Consider the following 20,003-nt stretch of genomic DNA (forward strand, 5'->3'; position numbering starts at 1 on the left):
GGGGGTGTAAGTAGGAGGGGATATCAGGCTTTATCTGGATTATGGTTTAAAAATTTAAGACATCAAAAAATAAAGGCTTTTGGATTGCCAAGGCCACACAAAGTTGTCAAAGCGCAAAATCAATTGAATCTAGAAATTCCTAACTCCTTTGGAGATTATTTTCATATAATAGAGGGCTCCATGCCATTTGAAAAACAGAAAAGAAAGTCTATTTTTGAATATACTGCTTTTAATAACATATGGATGGACCTAAGAAAAGTGCAAATTGCTATGGTGTAGCTGTATGGAATTAGTGTTAATGGGCATTTGAAATTTGTCTTAAAGTTGGATGAAGCTCAAATTCAAAAGAGCAGAAAATGGAGAGGGTAACCATTTCTCTTATGAATAGAGAATTGGAGTATAGCCAAGGTATAAGAGATACCCCAGGTCATAGTGTGCAACAAAAAATGGAGCTTTGGTGGATTGGCTATGCCCAGGTACCGGTAGAAAACCATCAAACACTGAAATGGCTTTTTTCTCATACTCAAATCCCTAGAATTATTGAGTCTCAAAATGCAGGCCAATGTCTCAATGTTGATGGTGTTGGAAGTTTTACAATTGAATGACATATGAGTGAATACTTAAAGGCATTAAAGTCAATGTTTGGTATAAGTGGTGGTGCTAACACTAAACATCCGTGTCTTTATTGTATGGCAAGTATGGGGACAAATGAGTGGTGTAACACAAGGGCTATTGGAAGGCCACCCACAAGGAATACGGTAGATTTATCAAAATTCAAAAGTACATAAATGATTTGGGATCCTATCCTCCCTATTCAACTCCAGAATGTTCATATTTGTACTTTGCATGTTAAAATAAGGATATGAGATAAACTTCTTCATCTTCACATAGACTATGCATGTTCAATCAAGCCTTGAAACATTGCAAATGAATGCATAGATAAATGGAGGTATTGCTTTCAAAGATGGGTTTCCATGGTGGTAAAGCTCACCTGAGGAAAGACCCTAATATTTTTAGTAGTAAGACAAGTGATGTTCTTCTAGATGTATCAATGGGAGGATCAAAAGACTAGAAGATTTTTGAGAAATCATGATAAAAAATAGGTAAATGCCATGTGGGAATGTTGGAAAGAGATTTTCTAATTAACAACAAATGTAGCAAGTAATCCATAGGTAGCAAAAAAGATAATGGAAGTGTGGATGTGACTTGATGAATTTCCCAAGCTTCTAAGATAACAAAAAAGAACAGTAACATATGCATAGGATTTCAAAGAAGAAATCATAAATCTTATTCCAGCAAATCAGCTCTGGCATGGGGAGAAAAAGATATCACATATTATTCGGTAAGACAAAATAGCCTTTGCATGCTATTTCTTTCAGCCATTTTCTTTGTATGAAACAAACATGGCTAATATAAAATATTCTTGCACATACAGCATATTCTTTATATTCATGGGCCATTCTTTGCTGAGAACCAAGGACCACTTGCTAGCTGGAGTACTCAAGGCATGGAGAAATCACATTATCAAGCATGCACATCATTTTTTAGGAGTACAAGGCATGGAGGAGGGGACAGACAAGGAGAAATGCATTGAAAGAGCTACTCAACTAGTTTTGTGGAAGACAACTTCAAAGAATGATAGCATGAATTAAGTAGGAGAAACAATGCCAGTTTTGAACATAAATATATTGGCAGAAAATGTTATATGTACAAGCTCTTGCAGCAATTCTGAATAGAAATTACTTCTTGAGTTTTTTTTACATTTTTGTTCTCAGGCATATCTCCTCTATACCTCATAAATTTTATCCCACTATATCCACCAAGAAGGTTGACATCTGTCTTGTTATCTGCAATAGCATAAGATGAATAGCACAAAAAATAACCAGCCCTTGAGGCCCAAAACCCAAGACCATATCCAAAATTTTTGATTCCAGTTGTCTTCTCCAAGAGCATTATTTTGTTTGCATTAAACTGGATATGGGAGTATCCCATCAACCTTGAAAGAAATTTAAGGGCTAACATTGGTACATTTGGATTATTTGAGAAGACAATGTGATAAACAATGAAAATCTCCTTGTCCATATGTGGCAAATAGTGGGCAAGGGCTGAGTATTTTTTGCTGGCATCATTTACTATAGCTCCCCTTGAACCCATTCCTCTACCTAAGAAGTTGTCTTCATGTGCAATTTCAATCTACACAATAAACAAATAGAGTCAATTTAACAAAGAAAAACAACCCGCAATTTCAATATGCACAAGGACAAGAATGAATTAATCCAACAAAAAGTTGACTCACTTTTTTATTTTCATCTTCTCCAAGCACTTTATTTCTCCATAAATTAATGGAGCCATACTTCTCTTCTATTGGCTCAGAAACCTGTTGCTTCTCTCTCCCAAAATTAGCAACTCCAAGGTGATGAAAAATAGGTAGAGGGAGAAGAGACACACACACAGGAGAAAACCCTAATGTATTATCAAACCCTAACCATAGAGGGAATCCATCTCCCTTAACACACAATGCATAAAGCCATAATCCATAATCTACAACACACTACATGTGTTGTGTCCACACACTGCTAACCCTAGCTAATGTCCACACTATGACCAATTGGACGCGGTCATTTATGTCTCACACATGTTACTACCTAACATGCCAGCACATAGTGCAACTGGCACAAGCTGACATCGAGCTTGAATCTCAACAACCCCTCTTTCTCAAGCTCATGATGTACTGCCATAGATGAAGATGTAGATGAGCTTGGGCTATCAAAGCTCTCAACAAAAGGGTCTCTGGCCTCTACTCAAAGTCTTCATCTTCTTTAAGAGTTGGAGGTTCCTCTAATGCCCTTCTAATACACAAAGACAAGGAATTTGATCCATCAATAAATCTTTCATTGGAGGTATCTGTATTCAAAGCAATGAACTCCTCCTTATGTTTATTCTCAATGTCTATGAAGCCTAAGGTAACATCACAACCCTATGCTATAACTGACAGACAATAGTCCTTCCTAAGGTTGTAATGTTTTTGGATATGTGAAAGCAAAATTAACTTTTTCTCATTAATATGGAAGGAGGGGAGGCTTGGCAAGGTAAATGATGACTCTGAAACATCCTCCTCTAGGATAGGAGACTCTTCAATTATTGTTTCAACTTTGAACATTGCCACATCCAAACATGCACTCAGCTCCTTTTCAACATCCTCTACTAGTTCAACCAATTCTTCAATTTCTCCTTTCACCAATTCACTCAAAATAAAAGCATTCTCCTAAGATGAGGAATTCTCAACCTTTGCCAAAGTCTCCCTCATGTCAACCAAAAGGTACAAGAAAAAAAGGTCTGCAAGAGACTTGTGAATTAATATGCAAGCTGTATTATGCTCATGGCATATCTGTTGTGCTGGCATCTGATAACTAAGCAAAGTTTAATAATTTAAACTTTCTTGTTGTGACCTTCCCCCTGTCTGTTGGGATTTCACCAATCAAAGACAAATGAACATACTCAACTTCATTCACTTTGATTATTTGACCCTCACACAAAAGTTGAAATTTGGCCCACTCTTTAGAAAGGAAGTCCTTAGAGTGATCAAGCATAGCTTCTAAATCAAACTCTGTATTAAAAAAAATTCTTTCAACACTAAAGAAACTTGATTCACATCCCCCCTTGAGCATGAAGTCAAGGAGCTTTTCACCAAGTGTTTCATCCAAGATCTCACATAGACCTATTTCGGAAGTACCTTCATGTTGCTCCATGGTGTTGAGAAGGACCTTCACAAATGATGCACAACGATGGGGTCGGAAATGTCTTAATGCTCAAACTCGCGGCATTTATTTGAAGTAGGAGGGTTAACCAAACGGCACAAAATTATGCTATCCATGGCGAAATTTCTTAAATCGCGCCATTTAGTTGAAGTAAGAGTTTAATTTTATTTGAAAAATGTGAAAAAAAGAGAGCATTTTCTTTTATATGACACTGCCATGTGTCATGACCATTGAAACGTCGAGTGCCCACGTGTCACGATCATTGAAGCCCATCCATGCAACGAATGGGAGCTTGCCACATGTATAACTGTTGTAGCCTAGTGACTTTGATGAATAAAGATTTTAGTGTGGTTAGCAGGATCAGGCATAGATTTGACACATTTTTGCAGCCCATCCCAACTTCTGATAAGAAGGCCTTTGATATCCTCAACATCCCACTTACAAGGCTTGTCAAGGAGAAGCATGTCCAAGTTGAGGATGTCACTCATTTATATGAGACAAGAAAAGCTAAAGATGTAAAGGCTGAGAAAGAGCATGAGACGCAGGAGGCGGCACATGAAAGCACAATGCTTTCAGAAGATGAGATCTTGAAAGAGGAAATAGCAAGGCTTGGGGCCTTGAATCACCAAGCAATGTGAAGAGTTCATGGCCATATGATTGTCAATGTGTCAGCACATGGAGAGGAGGAATATCTCACCATCACTCCTGAATACAAAATCATGCTTGAAGATAAAAGTCTTGAAATCATTGACTCTATTCTCCTTTGTGGGCTCAGGTAAATTTTTTGCTCACAAGGTTATGTTTTTGGTAGATTTTAAGCTTGGTTTCTTGATTATGATTCTTTTGTTTCAGAGCCATTATTACAAGTTTGCCAAAGGAAATGTCAGATAACCTGTTTGTATTAGATCCTTTGGTCAGTTTCAATTTGTTGGAGTCTGATAGTAAATTGGAGCATTTCTTCAGTAGGTTTAGATGTGCTATTATGCAATATAATTATACTGCCTTATAATGAAAGGTTTACTCATTTTCCTTTACCAAGATTTTAATGAATGTATTTTTTTCTTGTCACTGGAGTCTTATTTGGATTGCTTCTCGGAAGACAGGCCATATTCATGAATTCTCTAAGGGGAAGTCATGGGCAAACCAACTATGAGCCATATTATCAATTTTGTCATTGCTTTATTGAAATTTTGCCATGTTTTGTCAAATAATGTCTTTTTTTTACAAATTTCAGCTCATGCAAAGCTATCATTGCATATTTGGAAAAGAAATATGAAGATCTCCTAAGTGAGAATCCTTTCAAGTATTTAAGTCAGCAAGTGGGAGTATTCCCCTTTCCTTTGTTTCATTATGGTTCTATTATTCAAGAAATGTTTGTTTGATAGGCACCTATTCAACCAGACTCTACATCTTGTGGATGGAGAGTTATTGCAAATGCTAGGAGATTTATTGAAATGAAATATAGAATGACTACATGGACTATAAGTTTATAGTATCTTTGTGCTCTTCATTTTGGTTTTAATTTCAGTTTCTAATTAAATGTTTTTTGCACTTTCTAGATACATGACTATCCTGAATCATGGGTTTGGTGGGTCGGGGAGAAATGCATTTCTTGCATTCTTGAGAAAGAAATTACTCCCCATGACCTAGATTCCCCACTTCCAGAACAAAAAGAGAAGACACATAAAGAAAAGAAGCTAAAGAAGAAAGGCAGCAACAAGGGATTTCCATGTATTCTCCCCTAAAGCATGGTCATTCCTAGAGCCAAAAATTACCCACCAAGAATCCCTCCTCCAAGCACACTCCAAAGGACAAGGTGTACCTCTGAAGTTCTTTGATTCAAAAAAGACTTACTCTAAGAGAATAAAGAAGAATATATCAGAGGCTAGGGAAGCTCCAAGTGCCAGAAGGCAAGTGAATTTTGGAGCCACTGCAGATGATGGATAGTGGAGGGGGGGCTCAAAACATCCAAAACTGTAGATACACAGGTTGAAGAGCCTACAAATGCCCCATTTGTAGGGCCTTCATCTGAAGAGGCCCAAAATTCTACAATTGTAGCCCAAAAAATTAAGGAGGCCCAATGATTTTTGTCTATTTGAGGAGCCCATTACACATGCTCCCTATGGAGCCTTTTTTAGTTTATCCCAATGTAAAGTATTTCCATTTTATGGAGCTTATTTGAGTTTATCCCAATGTAACATTTTGTTATAAGAATAGAAAACATCTTTTTATAATGAAAAGTAGTTTTTTGTGATGCTGCCTTGTCACTCTACCATTTTCTATCAATAACATAATTTTAAGACACACAAATACATGTTTAAAGTTGAGAAAAAAACATATATGTATTCATCAATTCTCTTCATATCTTCTCATTGATAATTGCTCGAAGGCTACAATATTTGGGGGCATACATTTGATACAAGGGGTTGACTTTTCAACCCTCTTTCCAATGGCATTATCATTGATCTTGAACCTATAATAAGAGTTTGTACAATCAAGAAACTCAAGTGAATCTCTAATATCTTTTAAGGTCCAGTCAACATTAACAACAAGCTGTCTAGGTTCTTGAAAAGGGTAAACCTTGATCTCTATTTCAAACTCTAAACAGATTTCTTTAGAGTCAAGACTTTGCCTCCACCTCCTATAATCATACCCTAAAACCAAGGATTGACGGGTTATTTGGTAGGAGAGGGCCAATGAATTGGGACTTGCCTTGCACCTTATAGTGTCACCTAGATGAAATCTTTCCCTTGATTTCCACATGTCTCCAAGAACAAAGTCCAAATCTTGTTCAGCCAACCTTCTATTTAGCCACATAGTCTTTGTTCTTTGCAACACAAAGGACCTGAAACAAGCAACAAACACATGAAGAGGAACAAACCATGAGAGACTTATTCTCCTTGAGATCCTTCCTAGTGTTATTGCCTTCTTCTGGATGTCTTGTGAAATTTTGGTTTTAAAGCTTAAAATTGTTGATGTATTTGGGATCTCCCAATTGAGTGAATTCAAAAGAGGAATGGGTAGATCTTTAAGCTCTCCATATGGACCTGCTCCAGATGGAACTTTATATTGTGCAAAGTAGACAAACAAACCATTCTTGTTGCTAAAAAAAGATGATGTTTGTTCAAGATATAGAATATGCAAAATTTCCTTATAAATGGCTTGAAATGTGCCACTTAAGCTCTCCACAGGCTGCCATTCAACACATGTTGATGGAAACACGTCTAGAAATCAAATAGCTACATGTTTATTATTTGCTATAGGCAATAACAATACATATTAAAATATTAGTTTGCATTACAAAACTTATAGTGTGAATGCATAGATGGTTGCATTGCAGGGTTCAAGAATATATCCTTGGCCATGTAAACATGTTGAACTTTTGCAAACCATCCCTATACTGTCACCTTAAATGCAGTGATGTGGCCTTTCCAATGGTTTTTAATTTCCTCTTGTTTAGTTCTCTTCACTCTATGAGAGCCCTTACAAGATGGAAGCATTGTTACCCAATCATCGGCATTTAAAGTCAATGGCTTCCAAACCGCATCTTCTTTTATGTTATGAAATATACAAGAAGTAATATTATGAGTAGGGCATCGAGAAAAAGCCATTAAAGCTTGAAGAGCAAAAAAAAAAAAAGCAAAAATAGTGTTTGAGAGGAATGGTGGGTATTGTAATGTGAGAGGAATTCAAATTGCCAAAAAGGGATAGTTAATGCACCTTGCTTTTTTGGACCTCATGCAAAAAGAGATTTATTCCACCCTTAAAACTGACTACTTCACCTCGTTTTCAGTGTATTTTGGCTAAATTAGAGAAAGATGCCGTTTTGAATTTGAAAATAAGCTCAAAACCTCCAAGATAGAGGAGATAAGAATGTCATATTTTTGTGCACGTGGCAACTTCTTATTTGTCAGTTCCTTAATGAAAAAAATAAGAAAGGGCCTTTTTTTAAAAGCCTTTTTGGCCCTAATGACAAAGTCGACGATCAACACCGTCATGTGCCATAGAGCAACCACATTACTGCCATGCACCACAAAGCCCCGCCACTATAGTGGGAAGTGGCAGCACATCGCCATGACAAACGCAGCAAACGGCCACAAGTTCATGTCGGCATGGAGAGATAAAGCTCTCTCTCTCTCTCTCTCTCTCTCTCTCTCTCTCTCTCTCTCTCGATTACTTGATGGATATATATTATGTTCAAAGTTGTATATATACCCTAACATGCAAAGCTTTCCAACACTCGGTGGAATTAATCTCTGCAATGTGGAAGTTTGTGAGAATCCCCCTCCCTAACAAAAAGAAGAAGACAACACACATTCACTTGTGATTTCACACACAAAATCCCTACTAAGAAATTGTATAATTTCATTGATTTTGTATCTTAAGAATTGAGAGGATTTTCACACACTCGAGAACGGCAACAACATCGACAACAACATAGACGGAATTTAGCGCAAAAGAAACACTCAGCAAAAGGAGATAAGCTCTTTTTTTTTCTTTTCCCTCCTTATTTGTGAACATTGATAAAAAAACAATATTGAAAATTCCATCATCACACATATTAAATATTTTGTTGAACTCTTGTGACTCATACCTTTGCACACTTATCAACATCATCATTGTGAATTCAGTGCGTAATATTTATACTCAAACTTGGTTTGTTTTTAGTGATTGCATGTTACATTATAAACATTACACGAATATTAATCATATAGCATTTGTGGAAAGGTGTGGGGATTGATATTGATTACATTGTATACTCCTGGTAGCAGACAGTGAACATAGATGCACACTCCAACCATAGGTCCTTTTCTTGTTGGGTTTCACTTTGGGAGTTGAGGAGAGTTGTCAATTTTAAGAAGCTTTCTTTTGCTAGGTGTTCTTGGGCTTGGGTTTAGCTCCAAAGCTTAGGCTCTAGAATATTTCTTGACAGTGGTATGCCTAGTGGGACTCAAGCTTTTTCTCTGTGGTCCAGTGACGCGAACCTACAAATTTATTTTTTTACATAGAGCTCATATTACATTCCTATTTTTATTGTAGGTTGCTAACTTTTCTTTTGGACTTGTTGTATAGTTGGACTACTAGCACACAAAAGCATAAGAGGTCCAGAGAGTTTGCAACCCAAATTGTTGATAAAGTTGATAAAGAACATAAAAATTTCTTAGAGCACAATGAGCCTAGTTTCCTACGAATATGGGATGAGTTTCTTGATAACCTTGTTGATGACCAAGCTTTAGAGGCCGAAGAGATTCTTGTGACTAAAGGCAAAAAAGAGTGTAAGGGAGAAAATGATGTAATCAAGACTCCTCTTAAACCTATAAGGGTTGATATAAAGCCTTATGATGGGGTTGGAATGAGGAAGCAGACACTCATGTTAGAGATTTCATTCTTCAATGTATGATAACTGGATATATGCACCCTAATGAGTGGAAAGCATGTTTCCTAATAATATTGAGTGAAAAAGCCAAAAATGGGTTCTATGACATGGAGAAGCATGAATTCCATAGGATTGCTACGTTGGAGGGGTTATATGCAACATAGCCCTCCTTCTCAAGTGTATAGTTATGACCTTCATAGAGAATGATATGGAGCACAAAAAACCCAAAAAAATAATGAGCATCATTAAAAGAAACCAAAAACATGTAGCATGACGAAACCAAAAACATGCATGTGCACACCAATGTTATGCACATGTGTGCACCTTTGCACACACATCTCATACACTTACACGTGCACACCCTCCTTCATGCACATGCACCTACACACGTGCACACTCTTACACATTTTCACGCGCACCCACTTGCTCATGCACATTCTCTTCCATTTACACTGCTCTTGCACATGCACACATCATTCGCATGCACGTGTGTATACATATTCATGTCCTTACACATGCACTTGCACCTATTCACACACATGCACATTCACTTATATTCGTGTGTGTGTGTGTGTACCTCACACACTAAGGTGCACATGCACGTGCACCTCATGCACTCCCATTTTTTTTCACACATCTGTACATGCACACACACATTCACACCTTCATGCTTTTGTACACACTCTTACACTTTTGCACATGCACGCACACTCATACATGCACACATTTACATGCATACTATCGTGCAACCATTCACATATTAGCACGTGCAAGTGCACACACCTCACCCCCTGCATTTGTACATTTATTTATTCACATCCGCATAATGGCACCCCACCTTTGCACATTACATTCCCACATGCATCTGCACACATATTCACACATGCATGAGCACACACTTTTAACCATTTACACTGCACGTGCGTGTACCTACACACCTACACATGCACAATGCTCATGCATACGCATCGCATTTGCACTTTGTGTAGGTGCACACACCTCGCTCTTATGCGTGCACCCACATTACACTTGCACGTGCACCCCACACCTATTTTCACCTTGCACCTTGCACATCGCCCATGTACACCCCCTCCCATTCCATCCTGATGCACCCACTTTGTACGCACACATCCTGCATGTACACACACCTTCACAATGGTCCCAATGTACACCCCCATGCATGCACACATTCACACCTTCACACATGTGCACGTGCACCACACCCCCATATGCACCACACGTGCATGTGTACCCCATCCATGTATTTACACATGCGCATGTGTGTGCATTCACCCTTGCATTTCATGTACACAAATTGTGCACTTGCACACATGCATCCTTGCATGCACAATACCCCCAACCCCTCTCAAAATGACACCAATAGTATGGTGCATAATGATCCTTCCAAAAGTGTTTTACATATCTTTTGCTTGGCATCCGGATCTCAAATTAACCATAAGAAAATGGGGATCAAGACGTTGCTCCAAGATCCCCCCAATGGATGCTTCATCAAGGGTGTAAGAAGATCTCGAAAGGTAAAATCTTTAGGCTATTGGGTGTCCTGAGGGGTTTTGGTATCAGCCTTCATCAGAGATAGCAATGGGTTACGAACAAAGTCAAAATGAAATTTGACAAGTGGAAGAATCTTTAGCAAAGTATGGTATGAAGAATCATGGTGCTTAAACATATTCTCATCCCTTCCATGATCTACTTTCTCTCCTATTAGGGAGACCATCATCAAAATCTTAGATACACCCTCTATAGGAACTTCTTAAGGAGTGGCAACTCATATTCTTTAAAAATGCCCAAAGTAGCATGGAATCACTGCACCCTTCCAAAATCAGAAGGCGGTCTGGGTTTGCTAGATATTTGTAAGAGTTAGTTGATAGTAGATTGATGTGGCCAAATAGATGATAAGGAGCTTAATAAAGAGTGGGCCTTACTACTACACATAGGGATGTTCCCTCCTTCTCCATTTAAGGGATGCCTAGATGGAAGAAGTTTCTTTTGATAACCTTACTCTTCAGTAAAATTGATGTGGCCAAATGGATGATAAGGAGCTTGATGAAGAGTGGGCCTTACTACTACATAGGGATGTTCCCTCCTTCTCCATTTAAGGGATGACTATATGGAAGAAGTTTCTTTTGATAACCTTACTCTTCAGTAAAATTGATGTGGCCAAATGGATGATAAGGAGCTTGATGAAGAGTGGGCCTTACTACTACATAGGGATGTTCCCTCCTTCTCCATTCAAGGGATGTTAGATGGAAGAAGTTGCCTTTGATAACCTTACTCTTTATTAAAACTGAGATTAAACCCAAAGACAATGAGCTGGTTAAAGGAAGCTGGAAGGTTTGGAACATATGTGAAATTAATTTGGTCTTTACCAGAAACCTCAGAGTCAAAGATGAATTTTTGAAGTAGAAGGCTGGCCATTTGTTATAACAACATGGCTAAATATATTCATAGCAAAGGGCCAGCAAATTTTAGGGCTATTGTGTGGAAAGGTTCTAACAAGATTCTCCCTATCCCTCACTTCAAAGAAGTGAATCCCTCCCTCCATGTGAAACTAAATCACAGGTGGAACTTGGATTAGGACAGAAGGCAATAGAGGTTTAGGTTTGAACATGCTTGGTTCAGGATAATACCCCCCCCAAAGTTTCTAGCCTTCTGTGGGCTGATCCTACATAAGGCACTATGGACTATTGAAAGAGCCTTAAAACTAGCATTTGGGGATGGGATCTATCCGAGATGCAAAAGGCACATGGAGTCTATCCCCCATATATTCATTTCATGTGTTGACAACTGTTTATCTATGGGCTATATGGTTACATAGGAATAGGTATTGTATTTCAAAATAAAAAAATGATTTGATCCATAGTTTCTGGATATGTAGCTCAAGAATGCATTACAGGTCTCTAGAAAGAAGTTGGCCTCTAACATTGTTGGACTTGACTCGATCCTCAAGACAAAGAAAGAATCAGACCAGATCAACCCACAACACGATTAACCAAAAGTTTCAAAGAATCTAGAAACTAAGAAGAGAGAGGATCTGGTTGTCACTTCGAGAGACATAGAGCTAATTAACTATATTTTAGAATTCAAACTCGGATTGGGGTTTAAGAAATGTCTTGTTGATTCTAGTTTTGGTTGTTGAAGTTAAGCTTCTTCGTATATAAAAAGCTTATTGTAAATGCTAGCGGTTTAGCTTCCTTTCATTTTAATATATTTCAAGCTTTTTTGTAATAAAAAACTAGAATGCTTGGGTAGCATTATCCTCTTGATGATTGCTTGCACCTATGTGTTGTCAACGTTCTTTGAAAGAACGTGTGTCCTTCCATTCATGTATAAACATCTTGAAGTGCTTGAATGAAGATGGACACTACAACCCATACCATTTTTACAACACGTCCTCTTCATATGTGTGTCTTTCTCAAGTTTATATGAACAACTTATAGAGCTCGAATGAGCATGAACATCAAGCCTATGAGGAATCGATGGACATCGACAGAGATCTTGGGGTATATCACAAGGTAGATAATTCCAAATTCATTACCACATTTGAATCTGAGTTACACGTCATTCATCAAGTCATAGGATTTTCGCGGAGTTGGCAGAGTCCACCTTCAGTGTTGAAGGCGGCCATTAGTTCTACGTATTGATTCACGATACAAAACTCATTTTCAAATGTGGTAATGAATTTGTAATTTTCTAATTTGCGAGGTACTTTTGAATCCCCATCGAACATAAGAACAGGCTTTAAGCTCATTGATTGCGAATGTTAGTCCAGCATTGCTTCCAAGTATGCTTTGAAATTCATTTTCATTCGAGGATTTCAAATATGCTCTACACTACACGAAGTATGCTACCCAAGCACTCACACAAAAACGCTGAAAGAATTTAAAAAAAATCTTGTTTTGCAAGCTTTAAAGCAGCATGGAGTGTAGTTGGTTTTGATGATGTGCATGTGTGTGTGTGTGTGTGTGTGTGTGTGTGTGTGAGAGAGAGAGAGAGAGAGAGAGAGAGAGAGAGAGAGAGAGAGAGTACTTGCTTGCGTTTATGCACCAAGATAGCTTGTGCGAGGCAAATCAATCAGAGAATCCGCTTCATCAATGATGATCGTAATGGGGATAAGCAATCTCCTTCAAGAAGAGGGAGATGATATGCACATTACTGGCTTGCGAGGTGAAGGTGGTCACACAAGCAAGCCCAAAGCCTCTGCTTATCCTAGTTTTCATCAGCATCATTCACACCAAAAGCTAAGTACACAGAGTGTTGCTGTGACTCCTTCCATAGCCTATTTATGGCAGCCATAGCATAGGTGCTCTTCATGCTTTGCCGCCGTGAACCACAGAGGATGCAATATTTGCCCGCCGTTAGATCCTTCAATAGAGCATCTACAATGAGAGGAGCGTAGTAGTTAAGGTTGGGATCCATTGAGAGGCCAACTACGAAACATCGTACTCCTCTCTGTAGTGGTGGTTGCATCATCATCAACAACCAGACTTTGTACTTGTGCCCTACAGCAAGAGTGGAAGGTCATGAGACTAGGACAGGAAGCTCATCCTCCCCATGATAATCTCCATCAATAGCGTTTCTGCCTCCACAGAGATGATACACGATGGCTCCTCCTCCATAGATGATACACCAACATTTCTGCCTCCACAGACGATACACCAGCGTTTCCGCCTCCATAGACATTGTGATACCAATTTTAACTTCATTCAGCTTGTTGCCTACCTTGCCACATGTTTTTTACCACGAGTGTTGTGTGCTTTGCTTTATTAAGGTTGGCTTTTTTTGTTATGGGCTTTCGACGAGAGGTTGTTTTTAGCGTGCCACATGGGTTTCTCTCGATTCTTGCTATCCTGCAAGCATCTTAGGCTACCCAAGATAAATATTTTCACCAACTAACACCTTGGAGTCTAGCTTCTTGTATGCATCATTAGCTTTTCGTTTCAGTCGAACGATGTCAGAAAGGGTGTTGGAAACTTTAGTCTAAACTGGGTAATAGTAACATATAAGAAGAGAAGGCGAGATATTAATTAACACGTCCATCTTAGTGCAGGTGATTAGCAGAGGCGACGGATCAAGGTGGTTTCAACCGATAGGCAAACTGCTATCACTTGCTATGGGGAATGAGGAGGTGATGAAGTATTGGAAGAGCAAGCTGGGAAATGTGAGCATGCCGGAAGAGATGATGGAGTTGCTAGTTTGCAAACGAGGCCGATGGAGGTGCACATCGAGGAGGCAAGCTTGTCGTTGCTGAGCACAATCCTGCTACTTATGCCCATTTACGTCGATGGAAGAGAGTGCCAGGATATTGACGATGTTGGAGGTCTTGGATTCGATTCGGAGACTGTGTTCCACAACGATGGAACAACAGGACTTAAGGAGGTTGTTTTTAGCGTGCTAGGTAGGTTGCTCTTGATGCTTGCTTTCCTCCACGGATTTAGGCTACCCAAGGTAAAGAAAAAAGAAAAAATACAAAAAGAGACATTAAAATCTTCATCTATACAAGATTAACCACAACCCCACCTCCCTCCACGTGGCCAAAGGAGGTGGGGCTAATTCAAAATAACCACTCCTCTTGCAAGCGTGAGGAGGAGCCAAATCTCACATCTTCCAATGCAATTTTAAATTTTAATCTAAGAAGATCTCATCTCACATCTTTCAATGAAATCTTTGTATACATGCTTACATACCTATAGATACACACACTTATATATATTATGTATGTATGTGTATCTATAGGTATGTAAGCATGTATATATAAATAGATTTATATGTATGTCAACGCACACACATGTATGTTCATATGCACACACACACACACAACACACAGACACTAGCACATGATACGTGCATACACGCATACAAATACACATACACACACTCGCACACGCATGGATACACGTGCAACATATAGAGATATGCACACTTGCACACATACTCAAGCTTACACATACACACACAAACATATATATTATGTGCATGTATAAGAGAGAGAATATACATACACACACACACGTATATGTATTATGTATGTATGTGTATCTATAGGTATGTAAGCATGTATATAAATAGATTTATATGTATATCGACGCACACACATGTATATTCATGCACACACACACACACACACATAACACACAGACACAAGCACATGATACGTGCACACACGCATACAAACACACACACACACTCGCACACATGGACACACATGCAACATATAGAGATATGCACACCTGCACACATACTCAAGCTTGCATATACACACATGTGTATACATGCACACAAGCACATAAATACACTCACATACACACATGTGTACACAAGCACATAAATACACTCACATACACAAGTACATGTGCACACACATGGACATGCACACACTCACACACACACATATGCACACACATAGATGTACACACGAGTATATTCACATGCTCACACACACGTACATGCAGACACTCGCTATGGATACACATATATAAAAACATACACACCATGTACACACACACACACACAACAAATACACACTAGCACATACACACAATCAAGACACTTGCACAATACATGCACGCGTGAAGACAATACACAATCACACATACGTGTGTATGTGCACACACAATCACATACATACATGTGTATGTGCACACACAATCACATACATATGTATGCAAAAGAGAAGACAAAAGACATTGTATATAAGATACACTTATTTAAGAGTGAACACACCTCATCATGCATCCCCACTTATTTAAGAGTGAACACACCTCATCATGCATCCCCACTTGTTAAAATTTAATATTAATTAAAAATATATGTGTATATGTGTTTATTTATTTTATAAATGTACATGTATATATAGGTATACGTCTCTAAATATAATAAAACATAATATTATAGATAATATATATTGACATGTGGGAGAGAGAGAGAGAGAGAGTGTGTGTGTGTGTGTGTGCACGTGTGCATGAGAAAGAAGTGTGTTTGTGTGTGTGCATGAATGTATTTGTGTGTGTGTGTGTGTGTGTGTGTGTGTGTGAGAACGTTGTTTTTATGTCGTAGGAACAATCCCAAGAGACCTAAGAAGATCTATCCGACAGGAGTGAGATTCGAACACAAGACTTGTTGAATAACAACTCCATGAGAGAGAGAGAGAGAGAGAGAGAGAGAGAGAAACACAGAGAGAGACAGAGACATGGAAGTCTATGTGTGAGAGTGTGTAGGGGGAAAGAGTGTGTGTTTGCATTAGTACATGTGTGTGTGTGTGTGTGTGAGAGAGAGAGAGAGAGAGAGAGAGAGAGAGAGCATCCGGTTGATTTATGTGTGTGGATGCTTCGGTATCTATCGTCTGGCATTTGTATAAGTGGGGATGTTCCCCATGGCTTCGCCCTCACTAACAGAGGGCCAGATATGGGATCATGCATAGACATCTTGAAGGGCAACAAAGGAAAGTGGAAAAGTTGAGACAAAAACCATGTACGGACACCTCAAACGGCCGGCCAAAAAACCTCAATCAGGGAGATGGTGCCTCCTTTCCTTCTCTGTTATGGGAATGTGCCAATACAAAGACCCTGTCAGAAGGCAAGCTTGTCCATGGCAACATTATCGAAAGAGAGCATCGGCCGAATGGCTATCTAAACAACCTCCTTTTGCGAATGTATGGCAAATGTGGAGCTTTGGATGATGCCAGGGCATTGTTCAGCAAGATGGAAGAGCGTGATGTGTTTTCATGGAGTGCCATGATCGAGGCATACGCACAGCACGGCCAGGCCAAGACAGCTTTCCAACTGTTTCAACGAATGCCTCTTGAATGTGTCATTCCTAACAGGTTCACTTTCCTCAGCGTATTTCCTGTCTGTGCCAGCTAGCCTGCCCTCTCTGATGTGAAGCATATTCATGCCTTGATTTTGGGTAGTGAGCTTCAGTTGGATGCTTTCTTGGGAACCTCTCTTATGAACATGTACAGAAAATGTGAAGCATTGGTGTGTACACAAGGCGTGTTTGACAACATGTGTAATCACAGCCGTAATGTGGTTGCCTGGACTGCCATGGTTGCTGCATACGTCCAGCAAGATAGGGGTAAGCAGGCTATACAGCTTTTTCAACAAATGTTGCTTGAAGGTATAATCCCAGACAAAATTTTATTCGTCAGCATCTTTGATGGTTGCACTAGCATGACTGAAGTCACTCACATGCATGCCTACACTGCAGTTACAGGGTATGATTCAGATGTTATTGTAAAAAATGCTCTTGTCAACATGTATGCCAAGTTCGGCAACTTCCATAATGCATGGAGAACATTTCAAGACATGTCAGAACGGACTGTGGTGTCTTGGACGACTATGATTTCGGCCTATACACAACGTGGTCTTGCTAAGGAGGCTCTTCAGTTCTTCCAGCAAATGCTTCTAGAATGTGTGATTCCTGATAGTGTGACCTTTGTCAATGTTCTTGTTGCATGTGCCAAGTTAGATGCCCTTATCGAAGGCAAACGGATGCACAGTTGTGCTCTGGGCTCTGATTTTATGCTAGATGTAGCTGTGCATAATGCAATTTTGCATCTTTATGGCAAGTCCGGCAGCTTAAGTAATGCACGGAGGCTGTTTGACAGCATGTTCAAGCGAGACTCGATTTCATGGAATGCCATAATTGCAGCATATGGGCAGCGTGGGCAGGTGAGGGAGTCTTTCCGTTTGTTCCAATTGATGTGTCAAGAAGGCCTAAACCCTGACAAAGTTACCTTCATCAGCTTGCTTGAAGGATGTACTAGACAGGAAGGCCTTGCCGAAGGGACGTGGGTGCATCACCATATACTGAACAAGGGATTTGAGCTAGATGCTGTAATGGGGACTGCTCTCATTGAGATGTATGGCAAGTGCGGCAACTTTGACACTGCATGCAATGTCTTTGAGAACATGCAAGAACGAGATTTGATCACATGGACTGCAATGATAGCAGCATGTGTTCACAATGAGCAGAATAGGGTAGCGCTTCAGTTGTTCCAGCAATTGCAAATGGAGGCCATGATGCCAAACAAGGTGACCTTTGTGAGTGTTATCTTGGCTTGTGGCAATCAAGCTGATAAAAAAGAAGGCAAGCTTATGCATGTCCGGGTTGTTGCTTGTGATTCAGAGGAAGACGTAATTGTAGGGACTGGCCTGGTTGACTTTTATAGCAAGTGTGGTAATGTGGAAGAAGCAAGAAGGCTTTTTGATAGCTTGCCCACTCGAGACATCTTTTCATGGAATGCTATGATTACAGCATATGCCCAGCATGGGGATGGTGAGAGAGCACTTTGGCTTTTTCAACGTATGCAGCCACAAGGTGTGTTGCCAGATGAGGTCACCTTGGCCGTCATTCTTTGTGCATGTAGTCATGCTGGTCTAGTCAATGAGGCATATCACTACTTTGCTTCAATTACTTCAAAATATAGCATCAAGCCACTGGTGGATTACTGTATCCGAATGGTTGATCTTCTTGCACGTGCAGGGCAGTTGAGTGAAGGGGAGGATCTGACCAGTAAAATGCCATACCAACCCTCTGGTACACTTCGGGCAACCTTGCTCGGTGCCTGCAGCTCGCATTCTGATGTGGATCGAGGAGAGCGTGCTGCAAGCCATGCTTTTGAGTTGGCACCAGAGAATGCCATACCATATGTGGCGCTGTCAAATCTTTATGCGGCATCTGGCAGGCTTGTTGATGTAGTGAACTTTGGGAACATGCTTGAGGAAGTTGAAATATAGACTGAAATCAATGTGGATGATAAAGTCCCCTGATGCTAGGACCACTTCAGCCAATAGCAGCCACAAACATACGTTGATTGACCTTACTGAATACTGATGCAGGCAAGAGAGGTGTAGGTAGCGATGGAGTCAAAAATGTCGAAGTGCTCTCTTACCGTAAATATTCAACATGGTAAATGATGCCATAAGTATCTACATTCCATGGATATGGCTTCTATATGGAGTATCCAAACAAGATGAGGGCAGCTAGTGACAGATTGTTGAGAGCCAATGGGGCCTCATATCACATCCCGTCACATGGTTTGTTCAGCATTTTTTGAGCCAATAAGGTTTCATATCATACACATAGATGCATCAGCTGGTTCATCCGGCTCAAAAATTACACAAGGGATATTAGGAAGTAAGTTGCTAGACGTATTTGACATCGTTACAGAGTATTTTCCTAGATGTTTCTTTAGAGCATTACCACAGGAGTAAATTTGCAGACGGCCCCACAGGCACTGACTCCTTATTAGCATTGCAGGAAGGCCATTCTGCAAGCATCTCTATTATATCAGTTTCTGCAGCCGAATTATGCAAAGCCTTTAAATGCAAGTGCTCCTTGTGCAAAGCGGGTAAGCCTAAACCCCAATAAGCAGGGGTTTAGAGCCTCAGATTAAACTTCAGTAGCTGCTAGTGTCAAATGCCATGAATGCAAAGGAGGTGGCTATCATGACACTCAATTTTCTTCTTAATGTCCCCTTGCCATTTTTGCTAGAAGTCTTAGATGTATCACCATTCCTGTTTCTTGAATTGCTGCAAGCTGCAAATGGAGATCCACACATGCCAGAGAAGGTCAACAGTGACATTAAAAGCAGAGCATATTAATATTATTTGTGAGTGACTTGGAGATTCTCCAAGAAATTGAACACTGATTGCAATATAGATTCACTTAAAAGGTTGTTTGAAAGAACAAGTACATGCAGTGCTGAGTTTTTCCAGCTCAGGTGTCAGCATCCCTGACAAGTTATTATTCCCTAGATCGAGAACAGCCAAGATGTGAGGGAGAGTATTTTTATATTTAGAAGCAGTTACTGGGTAAGAATAGTGTAAAGCCCTCTGGTGACGAGACCA

At 39.7% G+C, this 20,003-nt stretch overlaps 2 protein-coding genes across 2 annotated transcripts in view; both read left to right on the forward strand.

Moving 5' to 3' along the window:
- Positions 1-17,015, forward strand: part of LOC147639546 (pentatricopeptide repeat-containing protein At1g11290, chloroplastic-like) — a 39,203-nt gene extending 22,188 nt beyond the window's left edge. The window contains exons 4-5 of the mRNA XM_086794471.1: positions 14,282-14,601; positions 16,716-17,015. Coding sequence (XP_086650597.1) covers positions 14,282-14,601; positions 16,716-17,015 — 620 coding nt within the window. The remainder of the gene's footprint in view (positions 1-14,281; positions 14,602-16,715) is intronic.
- LOC147639547 (pentatricopeptide repeat-containing protein At5g27110-like) lies at positions 16,506-19,836 on the forward strand. Its single transcript, XM_086792556.1, has 2 exons — positions 16,506-19,290; positions 19,414-19,836. Exon 1 carries the CDS (start codon positions 17,100-17,102, stop codon positions 18,888-18,890), a length of 1,791 nt encoding a protein of 596 aa, XP_086648682.1. The 5' UTR covers positions 16,506-17,099; the 3' UTR covers positions 18,891-19,290; positions 19,414-19,836.
- The last annotated feature ends 167 nt before the right edge of the window (positions 19,837-20,003 follow it).

Source organism: Cibotium barometz, chromosome 4 (genome assembly GCF_041138505.1).
Source record: "Cibotium barometz isolate CiBa-2024 chromosome 4, ASM4113850v1, whole genome shotgun sequence".
Lineage (NCBI taxonomy): Eukaryota > Viridiplantae > Streptophyta > Polypodiopsida > Cyatheales > Cibotiaceae > Cibotium > Cibotium barometz.

Coding starts and splice junctions, on each gene's coding strand:
- LOC147639547 (XM_086792556.1), top strand. CDS start 17,100: ATGAACATGTACAGAAAATGTGAAGCATTGGTGTGTACACAAGGCGTG.